Below are 25609 nucleotides of genomic sequence, written 5' to 3' on the forward strand. Positions count from 1 at the left end.
ATGCAGTATTTCTCTTACATGGAGACGTAGAGGCTAGACAATGACGGAAACTATTGATGCGGTTCAGTAGCTTAGGAATGCAGAGAAGGAGGGCTGGACTGATAACTAGAATCATAACATACTCTTGGCAGACTCAGAGGCAGAGCCAGGCTGAACCGGGCACTGTGAGGCAGGAAGTAAGTGAAGGGTCAGGGATACAGGTGGGGGCTGTATCGCTCCTCAGCGAGGGCTTCAGGAGACAGGAGCTGAATCTGGTGTCCAGGCCCTTTTGAGGCCTAGAAACGGGGACTTTACAATGGAATAACGTGCACACTGAGAAACGTGGCAACGTAACTTTAAATAGGCCTGATATTCGTAGTATTCACGAGAACTGGAAACTGGCATACTAGAGATGGACACAACTATAATTGCGTCATTAATCGAACATGGGGAATACATATGCATATTAATCATGCACACATAACATATGATGGAGGACGCGTAGGGACACAGAACATGGCAAAATTTACTTTTCCACACAACCCCAGCGCCAACACCAACGACATCCCGCCCTCGCAAGAACTGTGCGACTCACTGGCCACTTTCTTCCACCGCAAGATCATAGACATCCATGACAGCTTCAACGCACCGCCAGCCCCAACCACGACTGACCCCACCCCGAACACCACCTGCACCTATCAGCTGACATCCTGGGCCCACGTCAACGACGACGAGACACGAAAGATCATGAACTCCATCCACTCTGGATCACCAGCAGACCCCTGCCTAAACCACGTGTTCAACAAAGCAGACGCCACCATCGCACCCCAACTACGAAAGGTCATCAACATCTCCTTTGACTCAGCGACCTTCCCGGAAAGCTGGAAGCACGCCGAAATCAATGCCCTCCTCAAGAAGCCCAAAGCGGACCCCAAGGACCTCAAGAACTTCCGCCCCATCTCCCTGCTCCCCTTCCCGGCGAAGGTCATTGAGAAAATCCCACCTCGAGGACAACAACATCCTAGACCCGTCGCAATCCGGATTCAGACGGAACCACAGCACCGAGACAGCCCTCATCGCCGACACAGATGACATCCGACGCCAATTAGACAACGGCGAAACCTCAGCCCTCATCCTCCTGGACCTGTCAGCTGCCTTCGACACGGTTTGCCACCACACACTAAGAACACGCCTCAAAGAAGCCGGAATTCAGGAAAAAGCTCTGGACTGGACCACCTCCTTCCTCTCCGACATTACCCAAAGGGTCCGCCTCCCACCCCACCGTTCCAAAGCTACCTAACTCATCTGCGGCGTACCCCAGGGATCATTCCTCAGCCCGACGCTATTCAACATCTACATGGCCCCCCTCGCTCAAGTGGCCCGCCAACACGACCTGAATATCATCTCCTACGCCGACGACACCCAGCTCATCCTCTCCCTCACCAAGGACCCACACGCCTCCAAAACCAACCTCCAGGAATGAAGCCCGTCGCCGAGTGGATGAGGAGCAGCTGTCTGAAGCTGAACTCAGACAAGACGGAAGTCCTCATCCTCGGCCCCACCCCCGTCTGCCTGGGACGACTCCTGGTGGCCAACAGCGCTAGGAACAGCACCGACGCCCACGGACCACGCAGGCAACTTGGGAGTCATCCTCGACTCCTCCCTCTCCATGTCCAAGCAGGTCAGCACCGTCTCCTCCTCCTGCTACAACACCCTCCGCATGCTTCGCAAGATCTACAAGTGGATCCCGATCGAAACCAGAAGAGCGGTGACCCAAGCCCTCGCCAGCAGCCGGCTGGACGACGGCAACACACTCTACGCTGGAATCCGGACCAAACACCTACAGCGACTACAATGCATCCAGAACGCCTCGGCCCGTCTGATCCCCAACCTCCCCCGACGCAGCCATATCACCCCCCACCTCAGAGACCTTCACTGGCTCCCCATCAACAAGAGGATCACCTTCAAGCTCTTCACCCACGCTCACAAAGCACTCCACAGCTCCAGACCAGCCTACCTAAACACCAGACTCAACTTCTACATCCCCGCCCGCCAGCTCCACTCCGCCAGCTTCGCCGACGTCCCACGAATCCAGCGTACCACCTCCGGAGGCAGATCCTTCTCCTTCCTCACTGCTAAGACCTGGAACACCCTCCCCACACACCTGAGGCAGGCCCAGGACGTCCTGGCTCTTCGAGCAGTAGCATCAGCCACCTCCCCCTCCCCCGCCCCCCTCAGCGCCTTGAGACCCTCACGGGTATGTAGTGCGCTTTACAAGTTCTGTGATTGATTGATTGTAATCCAAAACTAGACGATATGAATTGTCTGGCTTGGAGACAGGAAGCAAAGGATTGTTCATTGACGAGGTGCATGTTTCAATCACCCCTTGGTATTCAAGTTGATTCAAAATCTCCCTGACTTGTTTTTTAGCTTCTTGCTTAACTGGATACTGCCTTTGTGCAGTAGGTTGATTTTTTTAACTGGATTTTATGGTGAGGAGAGTCCTCATCCCATCCCACATGATTTTTATATAATGCTGGAGCCTGAGCTACTGCCCATTTTCTGGCATATGTATATTTTTTATGAATTGGAATGTGATTTGAGAAGGCTGGCATAATTATCTCTTCACCATGTGGGCACTCCCCGACAAATTCAGGTGGCCAGTCTTGTTCAGCTAGAAGAATGTCATAACCCTTAGAAAGCTTCTCCCAAAAGAGTGCCTTTATTTTTCTAGGTATGTCCCCCTCCATCTGGAGTGTTACTTCATATAACTTGTGGGGTACACTAACTCTGGTGTCGGCAGTTTCAACTTGAATGCATTCATTCAAGTCCACTGTCTCCAGATGATCCATCAAGATCTTGAGAGCTATGGTCACTTCTGCTGCGCTGTCTAGCATTGTCTGTGCCCACTCCCCGTTCTTGAGTTGTGTCCTCAAGATCCTCGGCATGTCTGATCTTTACACTTGCTACCTTCTTTTTGGTGAATTGAGTGTTCCTATTTTTTGGAACGTGCTTTTCATCTTTGGACTTCATCTTTTTGTTATGATCGTCCTCTTCTTTCTGATTTCTGCGAGGAAGTCTGAAAGGTACGAGAGGAACGTGTATCAGTATCTTGATATCTATCAGATTTTCTAGTTATCCCTATTTCTGAGGTTGTACCTCTTCTCAGAGGGCTCCCGTTGGGGAGACCTACCTCTGGACTGGGATTGCTTCTCTTTAGGAAGTGTCTGTTTAGTGTTTTCCCACTTCTTTTTAGGAGTAGTGAGATTATTTTTAATAAAAACTTTTTCAGGATTTTCAGTTAATTGGGGTTTAACAGTTTCCCACACAAACTATCTCTACCTAGTTCTTCAGATGATTTTTCAATAATTCTTGCAAGCTCATATGGTTGGTCTGTTATATCTGTTTCTTTTACCTTCTGGCGGATTGCCACTGATGCTGCTTCACCTTTAATGTTGCCTAATAATATAGCCGAGACCTGTTTGAAATCTTTTAGTAATTTCATACCAAGATTTAAGGCAGGTCCTGGTCCGTATTCATTTTGAATCTGTCTTGGGACGTCTGGTATTACCGCCATAGACGGAACACCATGTGCTTTTGTGAAGATTGAAGCAAAGACTGTACCCCAAGGGTCGCAGTCCTCCACATGTGGTGCTATCCCCATTGGTAAACAGATTGTCAGAATTCTGTGTTTCTCATGAGGTGTACTATCGGGGAATACTGCCTCAATTTGAGTAATTTTTTGTGCTAACCAAAACTGAATTTGTTCCCTTTTGGCAGGCAATTTACCAATGACTGATTGTATAGTCTGTGGTGTGATTTTGTTTGTGTTCCCCTGGTGAGGGGTGTGTTGTGGAATCCTTACATTAGGTTGGACTGTTAAGGTCCGCATGACATATTGAACCAATTGTCTATGTATTTTAATTAACTGTTTTAGCTGAGCTAACAGTTCTGGACCTGTCATCTTTTCAATGTCAGGATGTGGTGTATAGCTGGCTAGTACCGGCCATGTAGCTCCTGGTCTACCTAGTGGACCAAGCCTGGTAATGTGATTTTGATGTTGTAGGGCTCCTTTAAACCAGAGCTGATGCTCTTGGTAAGTTAATGGAATTTCAATGTCCTCGTAAGGAACGTTTTCCTCTGGAGGTTACTCTACTTTGTAATAGTGGAACTCGTGTGTTCCTCCATCTGCTGGAGGAAAGTGAATCCATGAATAGAATACCTCTGTCTGCTAATATTCATGTGTCTCTATAACAAAGATTATTTTACAACCTCTCGATGATACTCCATTACTTATGAGTTTGTAAGTTATAGTTTTTCTTACATTTACCGGGATGTTTATAACATCTGGGTCATTCTGTAACCTATTTCTGTCATCTAAATATGCTTGTGCTGCAGCTAATTCTTCGTCACTAATAATTTTTTACTGACTCAAGAGTTTGCAGAACAAGTTTCAAGGAAACAAAGATTAGGTGCACAATATTTTGGAACACTGTATCCTTCAGCGATGAACAAACCAAAAACGAATACATAGGATTTTCCTTCCTACTCAGTTTTGGCGGATATTAGCCTTTCACCCACTCCAGACGTCTATTGGAATTTTTACGGGAGAAAGGGGTCTGTGTAAAAAGCACGACTGAGTTACTCTAGTATCTAGTGTTAAATTATCAAAACGTTGGGCGCCAGGTAGTGTAGTTCCTATATTCCCAATAGGCTCTGCGCATTGGAATAATATATCCTGTAGTTTAGACGTAGGACTGAGGTCGACTAGGTCTCTACCGAATATATTAAACTTAATTGTAAGTGCCAGCTAGCTCAGAGGTCACTAGAAACTTTCTCGAATTCACAAGAAGGGATTAGTTTCTGACAACCGCATAAACATGACAACTTTGTTTCCCAAGAATAAGAAATCAATCTCTAGAGTCGCGTAAACAATAGATAGCTATTTTACTCAGTCAATCGTGCATGCTTCATTTCACCAGAGGTGCTGAGAAAATAGAGAGACGGGCGTTTTCAATAAAAAGTATTTATTGAACAGTCTTATTTCTCAAGCATAAGAAATGTACTGCTTCAATCGTAATACTGGTTATAAAGTACAGGGCATATAATACAAAAAGTATTATAAAGTAGTACTGTAAAAGCATGATATAGTTTCTAAGCCATAAGTTGCCTAAAACATATAAAATACATACAGTGATAAAATAATGACTAAAAGTACTCAACTGGTGCTTCTAAAATACGCCTACCCCGGTGTACCTAACCTAAGTCTAGTACAAGGGAAGAAGTAAGTGAGGAGTAGCTTAAGTTTAGTATTTCTCTGCCAAGAGTCTGTCCAAGAATTCTCGAAGGGTCTAATCCGCTCCGTACCTTGGTTTAGAATGAAGGAGGTCTTGTATCTCTCTCTCAGGACTCGATTTCCCAGCAACCCGCAAGGGTAGCCTGGAAACAGTGGAGCTGGATTTCTCGGCAGGAGATAAGACAGCGTCTCTCAGTGCGTCAGCTGGAGGGGCGGCTTCCTTTGGCACTTGCTGCTGCAGGGCGTCGGGCAAGTAGTTAGTCGATCTGCTCCAAACCACCGTGTGTTTGTCTGGGCAAATCTAGGCATATTTATACTGTGAAGGTGCAGAGTTTGACGTGTGATTGGACTTAATAACGTCATCCAAGACTCAGTTCTTTGAAAACTCCATGATTTCCTAGATAAATTAGTATTCAGGCAAGGGGAAGTCCCTAGCTGCTGAAGGCAGGTTTCTCTAAGAAACGTTGTTGATTCTTGGAACTTAGTGGAAGTAGCCATGCCGTATTTGGGATGCATAGGCTCAGTCTAAATATGGTAATGATTTCTATGCCTATATAAGGATCGGATAACCTATACCTATATAAGGGCATGAATCGGGAAAAATTACACTAGGGTCCTAGATTAATTTACAACAGTATACGGGCGCCATGCCCTCTTCTTGTGTTAGGCCCTCCCATAGTTTCTGGACCAAGAACATGCCTGCTTAACTGATCCCAGTTTGCACAGCTATTTTTCTTTGTTTTCAAGCACTCCATAGGAGTACTCTTTTTTCAGGCTGTCTCCCTTTAACACATACTGCTAAAATGCATGCGCATGTATCTAATGTATTTCTTAAAAAGTTGTTAAATTACGAACAGCACTTGTTTGTTTATTTTTTTGCACATTGTGATGGTATTGGAGCACTCACTCCGTATTGCCTTGGTGCAAACACGAACTGATGGTATTGGAGCGCTTTAAGTGCTCACCAGTTACTTTCCACAGTGACACATCATTTTTGTTGATGATCCTGCTTCATTTAAGGGTTCTTTTTTTACCACTTCACTGTTGCTTCCTCCCGCCTTTTCTTGTCCATCTCCCCATCCCCTCCTACTTCCCTGCTTGACCCCTTACCCCCCCCCCCCCCCCCCCATTACCTCCCTCTTCGCTGCTGCTTTTTGTTTGGTATGATACGATGGATTGAAGTGCTTGTCCAACCTCCGTCTTGTCAGTCTCCCTTGTATACATACACACATACCACTAAAATGCATGCACCTGTACTTAAACAAATACATTTCTTAAATAGTTGTTAAAACATGAAGAGCACTTGTTTATTTTTTTTGCACGATCCAATGGTATTGGAGCGCTTGTTCCGTCTTGCCAGAGTGCGAACATGAGCCAATGGTATTGGAGCTTTTTAAGTGCTCACCAGTTACATTCCACAATGAGCCATTCATTTTTGTCACTGAACCTGCTTCAATTAAGGTATTCTTCCTGCCTTCATTGCTGCTTCCTCCAACCATCTCCCATCGTTGCTTGCACATCTCCCCATCCCCTCCTGCTTGTCTAGCAACACATCTGCTGTTCAGCATGGCTGAAAGTCACTGAAAAAAGTGCTATGATGCAGGCAGCTCAGGCCACGGTATATCACTTTTTAGGTCTCGCCTACGCAGAGCGCATGCGCTGCATAGGAATAAGACCTTCAGCAATGGAAATGGAAAAATAAATAAATCTTAAGGCATCAGCCTCTCCATTTTAAAGGTTCTACCCCTGGCATCGGTGCATGTTTTAGGTCGCATTGCTAGCGTCCATACAAGTAACTGCCACTCACATGTTTCCATTAGGGGGCTCCAATATCCTTATCCCCCTCTGTCTCTTGCCACTCCCTCCTGCATAAACTGGTCTATATTCTGTGTCCCTGTCTCAGTCAACTCTTGAACTGCAGCTCACTCAACACTCTCCAGCGATGAGAATGCACCTCACCTCCTCTGGGCACAGACCCTGTTCATGTGGAACTTCCTGTCTCGAGTACACAGACGGCAGCCTTGTGGAGGTGTCACTGTTCACCTACTGCTTTACCTTGTGTAGTGTGGTCAGCCATGGGGTGGGTTAATACATTACCCTCCCAACAGGAACGGGATTGCACTTTTTGATATTTCATGTCTTACCATCAGAATACGTACACAAATATTTTAAAAAACATTTTTCCTTACCTGTACTGATACAATGCCCCATATGATCTAGTGACTCCTGATGTAAATGTAGAAAACATTACCTCCTATGTAGTGATGCCTGCTGTAGTGTCTGCGATGCAATGCCTCTTGCTGTAGAGCCTTCCAAGAAGTCGGCGTACACTGAGTCAACCAGCTCAAGAACTGCTGCTTACAACATCTGGAATGGCACACACCACCAGAGTTTGGGGTGGAACCCAGAAGCCCAAGTAGAAATCTGTAGCGTGCCCACTACTCGCCCACTGGCAGCAGAAGGGCCGCAATAAAGGCAGTTTACAGGCACACAGTAGGCCAAAGAATCAGCCACTTCCTTGCACCCCAATCTCACATGCTTCTTGTGTGTCTTTGAGCAGTGGTGAGGACAGGTAGACTGGTCTTTCCCTGGCTCAGGGGTGACATTATCTTGCCTGAAAGGGGCAAGCTTCTCCTTAGCTGGGTATGATGCCCTTGCTATGGCAGTTTCTTCTTCTCTTGTTTTGTGTCCTTCTGTAGTTTGCTTCTTTTTCCTATGAGATCCAGGTGAGCTGTTGTGTATTTCTTGTAGAAGTGGTATACGCATTGCTGCTTTTTAAAATGTCGGCAACTGCCACTATTTCTATTGTATTATGTTGACGCCTAGTAATGTTTTCTGGTAATGTTTAACTGGTAGTGTTTGGCACCCACACAGCATTTGCTTCAGAGTTAAAAGTATTTTTTAAACAACGATAATGATCGCCTCCAAACCACTGTGGATGAATATGGGCTCAAATGCTCTGTGCATTTTGTGGAACTGCCTTTGCTCCCCACCCCACCACTTTCAAATCTCACCAACGATCACAGTTAAAATCAACAGGAAACCGGTTTATCATCACTTTTACACGACCCTTAATAGCCATTAATGTGATTGATGCAATTGAATGTTTCAAATAAAATACTTCTCTGGTACACACTAACACCTAAACTGCACTACATAAAACACACACATTGACAGGCCACTGCAAACTCAAAAACACATAAAACATGTCTTATATACACAACTACCACAAATGAAATATACACAACGTATTTTCCAAAAAGCAAATACACATAAAAACACACAAATAATTGCGGTAGAATATGGTGCCGATACCGCAACAGCGACTCCAGCCTTGTGCCTTATGTGACCAGTGTATCGAGAGGAAATCAAACATGCAATAAGGGAATATTTTGATACAAATGAAGGGACTGTATCCTCTGCTGGGGTAGTATGGGAAGCCGTCAAGGGGACCATAAGAGGGAAATGTACGTCCTCCACTTAAGAGGTGCGGAGATCCTTGAGGCGCATGGTCATGATGTTAGAACAACAGATAGGCAATATAGACCAGCAGGCCCCACATGATGAAGTGACCTGGGAGGCGTGACACAAACTTATGGCGGACTTAGACGAGGCATGGGAAACATGATTATTGAACATATACAGAAACCCAACACAATCAAGTGGATACATCTGGGGATCTGATGGCATGGCTGACAATAGAGAACAAGCATTTGCAATGCAATAGGTCTCGCATTTGAGAAAGTTGGAGCCAATGACATTGTAAATGACAATGCCTATTATTTTTCTGTTTTCAAAACCAACACATAAATAAAAGGCATTGTCATTTACAATGCCAATAGCTCAAACTCTTGCAAATGCGAGACCTATTGCATTGCAAATGCGTGTTTGTGTTAGAAGGGGCAAGCAATACACTCAACATGGGGGAGCAAAGATACTCTGTGTTGGCTCAAGATCCTGTGATTCTGGGCTTTCTGTGACTTTCAACCATGCTGAACAGTAGCTGTGCTACTAGACAACATGGCTAAAAGACAATCACATCAGGCCTAGCCAATAGCTCAGGCTTTGCTGAGATCTATCAGCTTTGCCAATGCTTGTTAACTTTGTGGACTCTCCACCCGTCCATGATATTGAATATATCCATGATGTTACATATTGATGCTGAGGCTCAAAAAGCAGGAGGACAAGTCTTACCTTTTTGTCTAATGAGGGGACCCGTGTCCCATTAGCCTCCCCCCATAGTATATTCAAAGCATTATCTTTTTCGACACAGTGCTATAATGCCATCAAACATTTCTAATTCATTGGTGGGATCATACACATTAATGGGCATGACAGTGTCTTGTGACATTCCCATGATGAATTCGTCTGCTGTTTGGGTCTAAATATAACATTTTGAATCTTTAAGAAAACTAACCATCATGACATACTGCTGCTTTTCTCAAGTATGTTCTAAAGGAGGCAAAATACCTATACTGTTCCCATCTAGAGGTGAAAATTGGGGTTTACCTGCAGTCCAAACATGTCTCGTGCTAGAAGTCCATCTCAATTCCATGCCTTTGTAAGTAAGCCACTACCAGGTGGGACTTCTTTGGGTTATTAAACCCCCTATAATTCCACAATGGTAGTTTGAGGGGCGTTTCAAATAATGTCCAATCATGTGGTAGTATTGATGATACACTGTGCATTGGGCTAGTGTTCACCGGCTGCACTTGTAAGAAATATCATTGCGTTATACAGTTTAACATTGACTCCATAATACAACAGTTATCCTACCCAACCTCGCTGCATTCTCCAACTGTCATTGCACATTCCCATCTAAAAGTGGAAAATGTTAACGGAACAAACATTCCAGGCGATAAAACATATATGGGTGTGTCACCCAGCCTCCGACCCATAATCTGCAATTTACAATCTTTTGACTAGTGACATCAGATTGTTCACATTATATAGCTTACATATTGTAAGAACTCTTACCGAAATGACACAAATTTCTCGACTGTAAGACAGGATCCATCCATTCCAGTCAGGGAATCTGGGAGTTGGGCAAGGATATTTGCTTTTTGTTTCCTCTAGTTTTGTCTACCCTGGGTCCCAGCCCCTGTAGTGTTGAAACTGGTGATCATTGGGCGATAAGATGACCTTCATGCCAGGGACCTATGAGCCCGATCTCTTACCAACATATCTGAGAACTGGATACTAACAAAAGGGTCCAGGAACAGTGTTTTCCTGATCGCCTCAGGTACATGGCCCAAATGCAGACCTTGACAGCTGCTCTGTTGCCGCAAACAATACCCCGATCATCAGAATACTTCCATAACACACTGCATCCTTGATGGAATGTTTTAGCTGCAGGGCGAGTGTGCACCTGTACACAGTATGGTGCCCCCTGACGTATTTACTAGGCTGCAACTGAGGATGTGTTTGGCCAGGTTAGTGGTGGGTCCTAGCCACGGGGTGTCAGTGTGGCTGGAGACTTGCCCAGCTAGTCGAGCCTGGGGATGGCTTTGCACCTTGTATTTTTTTTAATATATTACTCCGTTCTACCAACCAATTCATTTCCAAGTGGCTCCAACTATGCAAGCCTTTAAAGGGGCTGTCCAACAAACCAGGGCATTTAGAACTGTAAATGCCAGTCTTTCTTTCAGGAATCTCAGTTCCACGGTAAAAAGTGAGTCCGACCACCCAAGACAGGCCAGACTGTCGAAACAGCTTGGATCAAGCTTGTACATTTACCTGAAGGCCCATGCACACTGACTTCCCAAGGTATCTTAAAAACCAGGGAGGTTGGAGAAAGTGTCTAATTAATACCGCCTTTAATTATTTTATTCACCAAATATAAATAGTCAGTTTGAGTGAATGTCACCGCCCCATAGCCGTTAAGTCCATGGGATGGATACAAAGGCCATAATAAACATGTATATATTGTAATGCCGGACGAACATTTTAAAACCCAGTTCAATTACATTCCACATAATGAGATGGGTGTTAAAGTCTATACATATTTCCCTCCGACATTAGAGATCATTATTTGGATTAAAGTTAGAATTAGCAGAAGTAGGTTTGGGTAGTGATGGTCATGCTCCGGTCCTTGCAGTCGTTGGTAGCAGTCAGTTTTGTAGCTGCATACATACATTACATAGTGGCAGTCACCACTGGTTAGTTATTGTCCTGAAAAGGCACTCTGTGGTTTGCCTACAAACTGTATCTGCACAAAATCTGGCACTCCCTAACCGCATGTAGCTATGGTCCGGATTGCTAATTTTTGTGCAGGTCCGTGAAGGGGAAAAAGTTTTTGGGGTGTAAATATACAATGTGTTTTCCACTTTAGTTCCCGTAGAAATGTTGCTTACCTGTACAGCAAAACTGACCGATGTAATGACCCTGAGCTTGGCATAAATGTTTACTGCTACTCCAAGCGTGCTTTTCTTGATTTCGTGTAAATTCATCCAGCAGTTGAAAATTAGTTTTAAAAAGTTACCAGATAGGCTTCAAATGCTTAACACGTTTGCTTCTATATTGTGAACTGCCAGTCGCATTTTCATTTTTTATTTCTCGATTGGCTGACGGAGGAAAAAAAAAAGAATAAATTGTGCCTTCTTGAAAATCACGATTTTGGACAAATTCACTAGTTATAATATTCAGTGTACACCAGAACTCACAGCTTCAGCCATGTTTTTGCTCTTGGTAACAGGTACAAATGCCTTTGTACTAAGCATGACAGGAGGTGCAAGTTATGATGTGCGTTGAATACCATAACTGGAGAATTTAATTGACTTTCAGGTTTCGCTGGACTAAAAGTAACCTTTGTGTGAAATTGGGAGTCTTCAGGTTAGGCGGAAAAAGACTTTCCATCAATGACCCGGGAATCCATCAAAGACTCGGGAAAACAAGCTGTCAACTTGTTCTCTTTTTTTCTGGGTCATTAAGGATTTGTTCTTCGGTAAAGTATTCTTTGTAAGTTTGGCGATAACTTCTTTCTTTGGAATGTGCTAGAGTCAAACGGCAGTGTGATTCGGCGACCTGTAATCATAATCTCTAAGGGTAGAAACATTTTTTCACCAGTGCTTCCTCCAGGAAGTGGGTTGAAAGAAAGTGTTGGTGATCAGTTTGTCCAGTCTTGTGGTTGCGGGATGTTTATGAGCATCCTTGTATTTAAGCTTTCTGTGATAAAAGATGCAAGACCTCCTTTGGGCAGCTCATTTGGGTGCTATATTGTTGGATGTGCTTTTTTAGGTTTCGACCTGGCGAAAAGCTGCGCCGCGCAGCTTTTCGGCGCAGGTCAAAATCTTTTGAGTTACACTGTGTGCTTTAGTTCAGCCTCTCTCTTCCATTGGCTAGCTCCATAAATGGAGGCTAGCCATTGGAAGAGAGAACTGTCCGTCAGTTCCCGAGGCGATTGGTGGGCGTTCCCGACGATTCTTTCCCTCTCCACCCTTTTCGCATTGTCATCGCGGCCGTGGGCGGGGCTTATTTTTTTTGGCGTTCAGGTTTGTTTTGGCCATTCGGCGGCCGACCGCCAGCGGAGGAAGCCTTCCCGACCACCCTCCCGCGGTCCGTTCCCGCCCCCCACCCCCCCCCCTACCTGTCCGTGTGCTTCATGTTTTTCCTGCGGCCTTCCCGCCCCCCCCTGTCCGTGTGCTTCATGTTTTTCCTGCGGCCTTCCCGACCCCGCATCGGGGACCTGCAGCGCGACCTGGCCGACGGCCTGAAGCTCATCGCGCTGCTCGAGGTGCTGAGCCAGAAGAAGATGTACCGCAAGTACCACCAGCGGCCCAACTTCCGGCAGATGAAGCTCGAGAACGTGTCCGTGGCGCTCGAGTTCCTGGACCGGGAGCACATCAAGCTGGTGTCTATAGGTGAGCCGGGGGGCTGGGGGCGCATGTACCTGGTGTCCAAAGGTGAGCCGGGGGCTGTGGAGGGCAGGCTGGGGGCACTTCTACATGGCATTCATAGGTGAGCCCCCCCTCCCCCCGCGCAGTACCCGTGTACGGATCTTTCAGCCACATCCTTTTGGGCAGACGCTAGTCACGCTACATGTACACACCACAAACAGACCACAGTCCCGTATATGCTTTTCCACAAAGCCGCTGTGCTCTCTGCTTCCCTGTGCTGCCCACAGGGGTTTATGCCGTGGAGATACGAGGCGACACATTTTCATCCGTGTTCAGTGTTCACTTCTTTGTGTGTGCAGTGCTCGCCTGTTTGTGGATATATCCATGCACACAAACCTACATGCGTGTAACTGCTGCCTCACAAGTGCTGGGACGCGTCACCAATCTGCAGATCTGACCTCACGCTATTGGATGGTTGTACAACCGAGGATGAAATTCAAACTCTCCCTCTTCTCCAAGTGCCTAGAGCACCACAAAGGGGGGGGGGGGGTACACGTTTCTTCGCCATATGTGACTTTCATTCTCCCATGCACCCCTCACCATGTTTGCAGCCCCTTTCACACTTGTTTGTTGCCTGTACAATCCCTTGTACACCTGATTTTACACAAAGAGCTTCTCCCATTCAAACCTACCCATTATCTACACACTCCCTCTCAGACTTCTTGCTGTGTACAACCCTTTTCACACTCCTCTTTTATCTGCACAATTCCTCTCTCTCACTCCTACATCATCATCTCTCTCCCCAGTCTGTCACCTTTGAAGCTCTTTTTACACCTGTTGGTTACCTATGCGGTCGGTTCATCTCGAACAACAGTGTATAACTTGCACAGGGGGGCTCGCAGTATGTGGAGGGCTCTGTGTGGGTGTGTGGAGGGCTCTGTGTGGGTGTGTGGGTGTGTGGAGGGCTCTGTGTGGGTGTGTGGAGGGGCTCGCAGTGTGTGAGGGCTCTGTGTGGGTATGTGTGGGGGGGCTCTCTGTGGGTGTGTGTGGCATTTGCGAGAGATTAAGCTATTGGCATTGTAAATGACAATGCCATTTATTTATCTGTTTTCAAAACGAACACATAAATAAAAAAATTGTAATTTACAATGCCAATAGCTCTAACTTGGCTTATTCTCTTTATCTGTTTCTCTTTGCATTTTGTACGTTTAAGATGCCCCGTGTTTACATTATTATGCCTCCGGTACAAAAGTAAGTGCGACTTTGTTGACTCCGACAGTGATCTGCCTCGGACCTCGTCTTTATGCATCTATTTTTGAAGTGCTGAGCAGGAATTAAATCACTTGATTAATGATCCAGCTTGAAAGGCAGTGTTAGAAGGTGTGTACGTGTATAGTTTTAGTAATCTATACATTTACTTACTTGACTTGACTTGTGTTGCTAATCATTATTTTAAGCATGACTGCCACCCTTCCCTGACTCTTCCCACCCGCCGTACGCCACATGCCTCTGAATGGTTAGTAGAGGTGGGGCGAACCCAGTCACATATTGGCAAAGAGGTCTCCAGTGAAGTGTGACCCACACAGTCCGTTCTTGGTCACGGGGGAGAGTGGACCTTCCATTTCCGGCACGGTGTGTTGTGGCGCTGGTTGTTCGTGTATCCATCTGTCTCTTTCCCTGTACCTTTCTGTTGCCCGTGCCTGCCTGCTAGTGAGAGTCTGTGTGGTGTGCCCTTTCTGTGTTTGCTTTTCTGTCTGCGTCCGTCTGTGTGTGTGTGTGTGTGTGTGGTTCTGTCTGTGTGGGTGCATGTGGCTCTGTGTGTTGCTCTGTGTGGGTGCAAATGCAATAGGTCTCGCATTTGCAAGAGATTAAGCTATTGGCATTGTAAATGACAATGCCATTTATTTATCTATTTTCAAAACCAACACATAAATAAAAATTTTGTCATTTACATTCTAATAGCTCAAACTTTTCCAAAGGCGAAACCATTGCATTGTAAATGCTTGTTTAAAAAGGCCTCTAGAAATATTTATTTATAGTCCCAGAGCTTCTGGAGTGCTGCTGTGTTTTGTTTGCGGAGAGATCATGAATGCATTGATGTTCTTCCTTCCTTTCTTTGTAAAGCGCCCAAAACTTCATAAATAAATTCATGGCTGCCTGAATTTTGTTTTTCACTATCAAGGTGAAGAAGGACTAATTAAAGGTGGCAGTGCCGGGAGTGCTAAAAATGGTAGATTCCTCAGTTAAAGTGTGGTGATTGCGGGTGTATGTGTAAGTGTTTGGTATTGGTGCATTACCATAGGGCGCAAGTCAGTTCAGCCTTCCGTTTGATGGGCTGGCCCACAGGAAAAGTGGAAAGTAAAACAGTAATTGTTTTGGAGGGGATTCAGGTGGTGGAGAGGAAGGAGCTGAGGGGTGGGCGGATTTGATTAGATTCTCTTGATTAGCAGAAACCAGAAAACTATTCTGAGAAGTTGTGGTCTTACTTAATGTGCTGTCATGGATATTTAGTGAGGCAAGTCATTGTGGAGATGATATGGAAATTGTGGGGGTGTGGGGGTCATACCAGGCTAGTTCTGACGTTAGTGTTATACAGTGGGAATAGGAGGCAATAGAAAGTTGCAGGAGAGGTAATGGTACGAAAGTGGCCTAGAGGGCAGCTTTTCTACAAAATGTAATTGTGTAGCCGGTGAATTGCTGTGCCTCAACTAAGTCATAAAAATGGAAACTAGCTATCCTGTAATAATACATTTATATCACAACCGAGATTAAATAACTACATTACAGTTCATTATGTTAATGCCTGAGTGGCATTAATCAATTTAAAATCATTAGCCTCCATGTACTTTATAGAAAGATACAGTACACTGGAAAGATTCGTACTAGTAGAAGTAGCAGGAAGCCAGGAATTATCAATAAAATAACCCCATTACTCGTGAATTTAGTAATCACCTTAGAATTCTAGGGCTGTGTAGAAACACGGTAACGGAGCTGATCTGGGACCTTCCTAACTCTGTTGTAAATGTGCCTTTACTGCCTCCCGTTTTATTTCGACCTACACTAATGGACACAATATATTGTTATTCGGAGCACAATTGTTTTTTCTTTTCCTCAATTGTTGATAAGGCTAATATTTAACTAAGTAATCTTAATTGACAAAATAATTCATCGCTCACAGACTACATTTATTGAGTTTGGTTACTTTTCTCTCTAAAGGTATCTTAAATAGACACATATCACTTTGCAGTACCATTGGAGTGTTCCCTGGGTAAGTTACAAAATGTTTATATCCTTTAGAGTGTAGCACATCACGTGTTTGGATTCTGTCCAAGAGGTGTTAACGTTTGGTCCTCAATACAACACTTATTTGGACTTTATTAAGTCGGGTGTAACAGTTTTGTGCATCTTTTGGCACGGAAACGTCAGCTTGGCATTTTTTGATCCGGCGTCTCGTAAAGAGTTATATGGACCCTCCAAAGCTTATCTGGATGTAAACACTTTGTCAGTCATTGAGGCCTTTTTTGCTTTTAATTTACTACTCTAATACACTTCTTTTTGTGCATTAATTGAGTCTGGTGCTGCGATTGCTTCAGGTTCTTCTGAGCTTCTGTGCCAGTCTCCTCTTTTAAAAAAAAATATAAGCAGAAACCCACCAGGGGCTCCCTACGCACACTTACTACATTACGGGGAAAACTTAAGTCAATATATACTAACCGAGCAGAATATACTTTATTGAAACTACGCCAACTCTTATTCCCAGGGGAACAAAATAGGCAAACATCTAGCTAGGCAACTGAAGGAGAAGCGAGAGAAGGAATATATTGGCGGCATACAGGATAAGGAAGACCGGTTAGTCCACACCGATAAAGGAAAGGCTGATATTTCTGGATCCTTTTACAAGAAGCTATAAACCGGGGAAGCACAGGACTTAGAGATGCAAAACAGATACCTCCAGGCACTGCAATTCCCCCAGGTCTCAAGGGACTGGAATGACAGATTAACAGCTCCCATAACTCCAGAGGAGGTGGGCACAACCATTACATCCCTTACGCTCCACAAGGCCCCAGGCCCAGATGGATTGACAGCTTACTTCTATAAGGCTTTGGCTCCAGACCTCATACCACACCTTATACGTCTTTTTAACAAAATGGCAGAGGAAGGGGGGGATGACCCCCTCAATGGCTGAGGTGGTAATCGCAGCTATTCCTAAACTGGGGGAAAATGTACATCTATGCGCCTCATACCATCCCATCACCCTTTTAAATGTAGATGCAAAGCTTTACTCTGCCATCTTAGCAGCCCGGCTGAATGACCTGATGCCAGACCTAGTCCACCCTGATCAATCAGGCTTCATAAAAGGCCGACAGACCCATGATAACACTCGGCGTATAGTACTTCTCATTGAGAAAGTCACCAAACTAAAAATTCCAGCGGTACTTGTTGGGTTTGATGCCAAGAAGGCCTTTGACAGGGTGGACTGGTCATTCCTTTTTAGCACACTTACACACTTTGGCTTCGCAGGGAAATGTATTATTATGATCATGGCTAACTACACTCAACCTCGCTCTAGTGTACAGGTCATTGGGACTCTTTCTGCCCCTGTCCCTCACGAGTGGAACTAGACAGGGGTGCCCTTTGTCACCTCTACTGTTTGCTCTTAGCATCGAACTGTTCGTGATGTGCATTAGGGAGGCCCTAGCAATCAAAGGAATACCATTTGGAAGAGATGCCCACAAAATATCGCTGTTTGCAGATGACGTGTTTTTATCTCTCGCAGAACCATTACTCTCTCTCCCTGCTCTGCCGTCTGAACTATCTAGTTTCGAGGCTGTAGCAGGTTTCAAAGTCAACCTGGATAAATCATATATACTTATCCTCACTGTTCCGAACAATGAGGCTGGCGAGCTGCAGACACATACTCCACTCCAATGGGCTAACCGTTCTTTACAGTACCTGGGGATCCAGCTGACATCATGAGTGGAAGGGCTCTGCAAAGCTAACTTCCCAGCTTCTCTCCTCCAACATGATCTTAAGTGCTGAAAGCCCCTTTTTATTTCATGGCTCGGCCGAATACATGTGGTTAAAATGACGGTACTCCCCAAATTCCTAGATCTCTTTCAGGCATTACCTATTGAACTCGATAAAGAATTCCTTCATAAGGTTAAATCCCTACTTATGCAATTTATATGGCAAGGGGGGAGAGCAATACTGTCTTTTTCAATACTGAGGCGATCAAGAACGGAGGGAGGAGTAGATCTACCAGATCTCGGCCTTTATTATAAAGCAGCTCAATTGCGGATAGTGAGGGTATGGTCTAAGGAGAGTCGGAAAACCATTGGCTTCATATGGACCGAGCCATTGCGGGGTAGACGATCTGGGACCTCGTATGGAAACCTAAGAAGGAGAGACCGGTGAATGCATATCTTAGCACCCCCACTCGCACCACTTTGAAAGTGTGGGACTCTATATCCGGGAGCGAATACTGGACTACATTCCCCTCACCCTATACACCGACACACTTCAATCCGACCTTTCCTCCAGCCCTTCAAGAAGGACCCTTTCACCACTGGAGAGACGGTGGCTGTCTCATGCTATCTCATTTGTTTCAGAACTATGACATTCTTACATTCAACAACTGCAGACGGGAGTTTCACTTAGAGCCCAATGACCATTTCCACTATCTCCAGCTCAAGCACTGGGCCCTTACCCCTCACATCCGTGACGCGGTTACGAGAGAGAGGACGAGTTTTGAAACCTTTGTGCAGAAAGTGGGCTCTATGAGAGGGGTGATATAATTCCTATATAATTCCCTGCTTTCCTTCCTCCACACACTCTCCACGGCCTAGATGTATGACTATGTGGGGGGGGGGGGGGTAATACAAAGAGGCATACTTGATAAGGAATGGGACGGTTTGTGGTCCGATATCATGAAATTAAACCACACTTTAGAATTCCTGGAAGCCCATTTAAAGACACTGATGGACTGGTACCTCTATCTTACCAAGCTTAAGCAAATATTCCCGACTGCATCAGATAAATGCTGGAGAGGATGTGGGTTATTGGGTGATTTTGCGACGCATTTGGTAGGATTGCCCCACAATAAGACCATTTTGGGAGGAAATCCTCACACAAATTAAAAGCATGTTGGGCTACCCTCTACCGACTACTATAGAAGGGGTCCTATTAGGCCTTTGTGACCCGTCTCTTAAACACCAAACCAGAGCGGATAAGGCCAATATGTGGACCAGTCTAGGAGCCGCGAAAGTAACCATCGCAGCCGCGTGGAAGAAACAGGCGGCTCCCGCCCTTTCACTGTGGCATGCTCGGCTCTGGAAACTACTGTCTTGAGAGGATAACAGACATCTTTCGCAATGATTATAAAAGTTTTTAATACAAGTGGGGACCTCTGGTTGCCTTTCTTACACAAGGTTTGTCACTGGCCGTGTGTCTACCCTCAGTTAGTGATATGCATCTCTTCCAATTTTAAACACCCTATGCTTTAATAGACCTGGACACAACTCCAACACGTGTCGCCGCCACCACTAGTATTGTTTGTGAAAGGGGGGTGGGTTTTTATTTTGAGGGTGCCATCCCGGTTGGAAGGGTTAGAATAAAAACCTGTCACAAAAGAAAGACAGGTTGAGCATTTACAACCTTAATATGGGGATACCCCAATCAGTTAGGATATATGAAACTGTACCTGTTGTTTTAAGTTCTTTCCAAAGAGTTCAACCGTGGTATACCTGATAATTCAACTCTTGCTTTGATGCTATTCTTTGCTGTACTGTAACCAAGTATATCCTATAGGCCAATAAACATATGTTTTGAAAAAAAAAAAGAAATTCCAAATACATGACAGGCTTTCTGGCAGCCTCTTCACCCATTGATCTCTTAAAGTGTCATTCACATTTTGCTTCCTCCCACTGCAGCATGGAATAGTGGGCCAACCCACTTCATCCATTGGCTCACTTGTATTGTGAGTGGCATTGTTTTGTGTCATCACGTGCAGTTGCCTGATAAGAGTGCACTTTGGAACCAGGGTCATCGTGCCTGTGCTGTTGGACCACTCCTTGTTTTATTACATTTTTGCCTATTTTTTTCTGCATATTGCATATGTTTGCAATATGCTGCAATCCCCTGTGGGATGTGTTGTGATGTCTAGATGATAGCTGGCTCGCATTAATTTAACTTTAGCACCCATGTTTTTTTTTCTAGTCTGCTGCCTGCACTCTTAAACTGTGTTGTTTACACTCAGTAAAATGTGTTTTTTGACTTAAATTATGTTGGACTGCTTGGTGGCCAAGAATAGTATTCTGTATATTTCTTCAGCTAACTCTGGAGGTGCTGGTTTTCCATTTTAATGTTGTCCTTTCATTTTTCAGGTGTTGCGATGGGGTTGCTAACTAACATGGTGAGAGGACTGGTGCGTGGTGCAGACAGAATGTCGGAAATGACGAGCAAGCGGGGGCCTAGAACATTAAACCCAAGGAGAGGAGCCAGGATTACAGGAGTCCTCACTTCCGGCAAGACATTTTTGAAAATCAAGGAAATGGTCCCAGAACTTGTGGTTCCTGATCTCACTGGATTCAAACTGAAACCCTATGTTTCATACAAGGCTCCCCGTGGTACAGAGGAGCCTCTAACTGCCCACAAACTTTTTATGGAAACTGTCACTCCACAGATCGAAAAGGATGTAAAAGATGGAACATTTGATATGAAAAACTTAGAGAAGTATGGCTTTGAACCAAACCAAGAAGGCAAACTCTTTCAGCTCTATCCAAAGAATTATGTACAGTAAAGATATTTCCAAAAACACCATCTGTCCTATATGTGATTGTCTTTAAATTAACTTAAAAAGTGAAATATTGATTGCATGTGAGAATTAAGGATGGTGCATCCTAGTTTCTTGTTGCCATTTTAATAAAGGCAAAATTCATTGATTTTGTGGTGTTTGCATTAATTGTTTAAAATAATTAGCTTGCCAGTCTGTGTTTCCAACACTATCAATTCCACTCCAGTTCCTTTAGAACCACAAACATATAACATATATCTGGGACTTCGTTTATAAGTAATAAATGTACCCTTGTAGCACATAAACAAGTAGTAGCAGTTTTAGTTGGTGTATCAGGGGTTAGAGAAGTGTGTGCACAGCAGCAGGCAATTTGTTGGCTGTCGGTGGTCACTGACTATGCCCCCCCTTAACTTCCTGCTAGTCTGAGCATAAACTCATTCCTTTCACCTTTCCCCACCTACAACAAGGGGAAAAAAGACAACCTTTTCTGGATTCCCTCTTTTGCGCTGAAACAAACACCACTCAATCTTACCCATTTTCTTCAAAAGCCCAACACACCGATGATATCCATCTGGACAATGTATACAAAATATTCTTTAAAGACAAAGTTCAGCCACTGTGAACAAGTGTGTTGTTCTTCCGTTGTTTGGCTTCTTTCCCAAGCTGCACTATATTCCCACCACTGTGTACATGATATCTCTGAGCACCCTGGAAGCGATGTGTGCTTTTGTTGAACTTTGCTACAACAGCACAGTCTTACATGGACTTGGACGCCTAGAAAGGACATCCTCACTGGGATGTGATGAGATTGATTGCTCCCTTACTAGGAACTCCGCTATCATAACCAAAGTGAAAATGTAGACAGAATGCTTGATATAATCTTAGCCAGTGGTAATTATTCTGAGCCACTACACATGTTGACCAACTGTAGGCAAATCAGTCTTTGTCTGACACTACAGTCCGAATCAATTATGAACTGTTAGGCCACATAGCTTCTCCACAGGAACAGAAGCTACCCATACATATTTGGCCTTCGTGGGGCCTATCCGTGAGGTGCAAATTCAGTACTATGGCTCAGTGATCTACGAGACATCTGTTTGTGCATACCTGCTGCACTTGGGGCATCCAGTGAGACAAACAAATAGATAGAATACTTCGGATCCACTGGTTACGCTGCATTCCAGTGTTCGTTTTTAGGTTCACTGACCCATTATAGACCAGGACCAATCGCATTCAGATTACCCACCATAATGAAGCACAAACTGCTATGGCATGCCTTGTCTCTGCTTCCAGCATAATGGGGACAGTCAAGCCCAGACGAGGCCCAGCAATTTGTTCTGGACTGTTTGTATAAGAGCAGGACCAAATCTGATTTGCACTTGGTGACTCCTTCTCTAATGGCACACATCAGTTACAAAAACATGGCATGTGATGCAAGCAGCCTGATTACAAGTGGTCTGGATTAATTCAAGCCTGTTAATGTTTAGAAAACTAGATAATGCGCATCAAATCGTACCCAGAGGTATATCTCAGCACTGACCATCCATTACTTTTTTTTTTGTTACCTTCCTCCTAAAGGACACATGCCTTTTACCAGTATCACTGGCAGAGGAGTCTACATCCTTTTGGGTACATTCTGCTCCCCCATAACAGGAGGAGTCCTCGGCCCTGTTATTTTGGGTTTGGATATACATGTGGAAATGAGCAGAATGAATAAGTGCCTGTGCTAGGAAATATTGCATACATTGAAAACCCGTATTTCAGCCACAATGGGTACGGCCATTCTGGGCTTGGTGCAGTCCATAGCCCTGTGTGTCAGAGATACTGTTATCTCGCTCGTCTGTTTTCTGGTAGCAATGTGCAGTCAGCCCAGGGCACTGTCTCAATACAAAACAAATTTGTGTGATTCAGTTTCACTACGAGGGATGTACTTCCTGATGTGCCTGGATAATGCAGATACTTGTGTGGGAACTAGTGCACATTCTGTGGCATCCTGCTCCCTTCTTCAGTTTCTAGACAAACCTTAGAAAAAACCAGGAACGCAGCTCATGAGGCTGCACTGCATCTCTTGACCAGTTGATTCCTTTTCTTCTCAATTGTAAAAGCCTGCAAAGAGGCTCTGCACTTTTGGTTGGTTGCTTTATAATTGTTTACATGGTACCCTACATTGATTGACCCGGTCTTCCTGTCCATTCCCTCATCTAAAATAAATGGTTTTGTAGTGTAGTTCCTATTATCCCAATAGGCTCTGCGCATTGGAATAATACCTTCAATAGTATAGACCTAGGATGGAGGTTAACTAGGTCTTCTACTGACGATATTAGACTTAAAGTTTTGGGTTTGCCAGCTAGCTCAGAGTTCACTAGAAACTTTCTCGAATAGGCAAGGAGGAGTTGAACCTCACTGGATAGACAAGAAGGGATTTAGTTTCTGACAACCATAGAACATGACAACTTTGCTCTCCCCTAATCAAGAGTGTATCTCTAGAGTCGTGTGAAAACAAAAGACAACTTATTTTACTCAGTCAGTTCAGTGCATTCTTAGTTTCACCAGATTGTAGAGAAAAGGAAGAGACGGGCGTGTTCAATAAAAGATGTTATTTATTGATCAGTCTCTTTTCTCGTACAAGAGAAATGAATCGATATTATTGCAATACTTATGGTTAAGTGAAGTGCATACAATAAAAGCAGAAGTATAAAATAATACTGTAAAAACATTTATATGGTTTCTAAGCCATATGGTGGTTTAAAATGGATAAAATAGATACATACATATATACATTTGACTAATCGTACTCAACTGGTGCTTCTAACTACGCCTACCCCAGTGTACCTGACCTAAGCCTAATACGTGGGCGGGAGTAGATAAGTAGCAGTTTAAGTTAAGTTTGTTTTGCCAAGTGACTGACTCAAGAATTCTCTGTAAGGGGTTATTCAGTTCTGTACCTGAGATCTAGAATGGTTGAGGGCTGGTATCTCTCGTCTTTGGTCTCGATATTCCAGGCTGCCTGCAAGGGCTGCTTGGAAGCGCCGGAGCTGGATTTCTCGGCAGGAGAAAGCAGCGTCTCGTTCTCAGCGCGTCAGGAAGGCGGGGCATCGCCAGCGGGGTCCGCTCTGTGCTGGCCTCTTCGGCAAGTCTCGCTGCTCCGATCTCGTCACCACCGCGTGTGTTTGCTTAAGGCAATATCGGTAATATTTATACCTGTAAGGTGCCGAGATTGACGTAAGGATGGACATAGATACGTCAATAAGGATGTCATACGAACTAGTCGTTAGCACATTCTTTACTGAAGTTCTTGGTGAAATCAAAACAATGGCCGCAGGGATTTTCCCAGGTTGTCATAGGTTTGATTTGTTTTGAGAACTCCGTATGCCTTATCAGGGGCTGAAGGAATAGTGCTTGCCTAATTAGATGGCAAGCGTTATGACCTAATCAGATAACGCGTTCCTGTGCCGTGGTGTGGCTTAATCAGATAACGGTTTTTGCATCATGGGATGGCTGCTAGTTAATTGTTAACCAGAACAGGGTCAGGAATAGGGGGATCGATACAGAACCTATAGGAATACATCACACCCACTCCACGCTAACTATGTCCATGTTTACAAATCTAGGCATAGTAAATATATAGTGACGTATGTGTATACCGTACCACCCCAAAATACATCCATATGCATTTCGAAATTATGTAATACACGAGAAAAATATAATCATATGCACTATATGCACATAAGCAGTAGAGGAATGCTAAATTAATCACGCATATTCATATATCATTATTAATAAGATATGAAAATAACACATGAAATGGCTCTTAATACAGAAGAAAAAAAATGCGAGACCATTTCATCACAAAATAAAATATCCATGAACACGCCAGAGGGCAGCTAATGGCTCTAAAGTTCCTAAAATAGAAATTTAGTTCTCTAAGAATAGTTTCTACTTTAAGCAGAAGATAAGTGTCCCGAAAAACGATAAAAATATTTTATTCACGGTGGTTGGAACGCCGCGTGCTAGCTTGCTCAAAAGTCATTATTTCTGCTCTGGTGAGAACATCATATCATTTAGACTGTCGAAAAAGCTGTCAACAGCTTCCTGTGAAAGTTCCACTAACTCGGAAAAAGTGGTCACCATGCATTCATGAGCATGATTGCCTCCATTGATGTTTTGATCAGCATAGCTGACAGAAGGTCGTACCTGATCGATGCTGCTTTCATCTTGAACCTCACTACCCCTCAATCGTAGTGGTGAAGTTTCCACGAATGCCGTCATCAGGATTGGTAGCTGCTGGGGACAGCACAATGCATGAGCCGTGACCGGACCCAACAAAGTTTCTGCATCCATTGGCGCATCCGATTGTAGCGTCAGACAGGTGTCCAACACGCATTCTTCTCCGCATAGCAAGCACCTTAATACAGGTAAAACACATCTTTGCCACATTGGTCGAAATGAAAGAAACCAAGTCATGTTCAGGTCTCTAAGCCGGGATAGTCCAAGGATCTTAGATATCCGGTCCCGGTATCCAATGGCTAGGATTGTTTCTTCCCTTGTCGCAGGTGTTTTGTCTGTGACACGGTCTGCCATAGCGAAATAACAGGATCAAAAATAGGATTCCTGCCACTAGTCCCAAAAGGAGAGGAAGTCCACCAAAGATGGAATGGACAAAGTCCGGAAAAATACCCAGAATGGCTTTAAATGGTGTTAAAGCCC

The 25609-nt window shown here is 44.5% G+C and overlaps 1 protein-coding gene across 4 annotated transcripts in view; it reads left to right on the forward strand.

Moving 5' to 3' along the window:
* MRPL41 (mitochondrial ribosomal protein L41) overlaps nucleotides 1-21050 on the forward strand; it is an 81711-nt gene extending 60661 nt beyond the window's left edge. For 3 of the 4 annotated variants that reach the window (XM_078642110.1, XM_078642113.1, XM_078642111.1), the window contains exon 2: nucleotides 20493-21050. In XM_078642110.1, the coding sequence (XP_078498236.1) occupies nucleotides 20501-20908 (408 nt within the window). In that variant the 5' untranslated portion in view covers nucleotides 20493-20500 and the 3' untranslated portion in view covers nucleotides 20909-21050. Of the gene's footprint in view, nucleotides 1-16326; nucleotides 16379-20492 lie in introns of all 4 variants that reach the window. The other variant, XM_078642112.1, reaches the window with a different exon arrangement.
* Nucleotides 21051-25609: the final 4559 nt, after the last annotated feature.

The sequence above is a fragment of the Lissotriton helveticus genome, chromosome 5_1, assembly GCF_964261635.1.
Source record: "Lissotriton helveticus chromosome 5_1, aLisHel1.1, whole genome shotgun sequence".
Taxonomy (NCBI): Eukaryota; Metazoa; Chordata; class Amphibia; order Caudata; family Salamandridae; genus Lissotriton; species Lissotriton helveticus.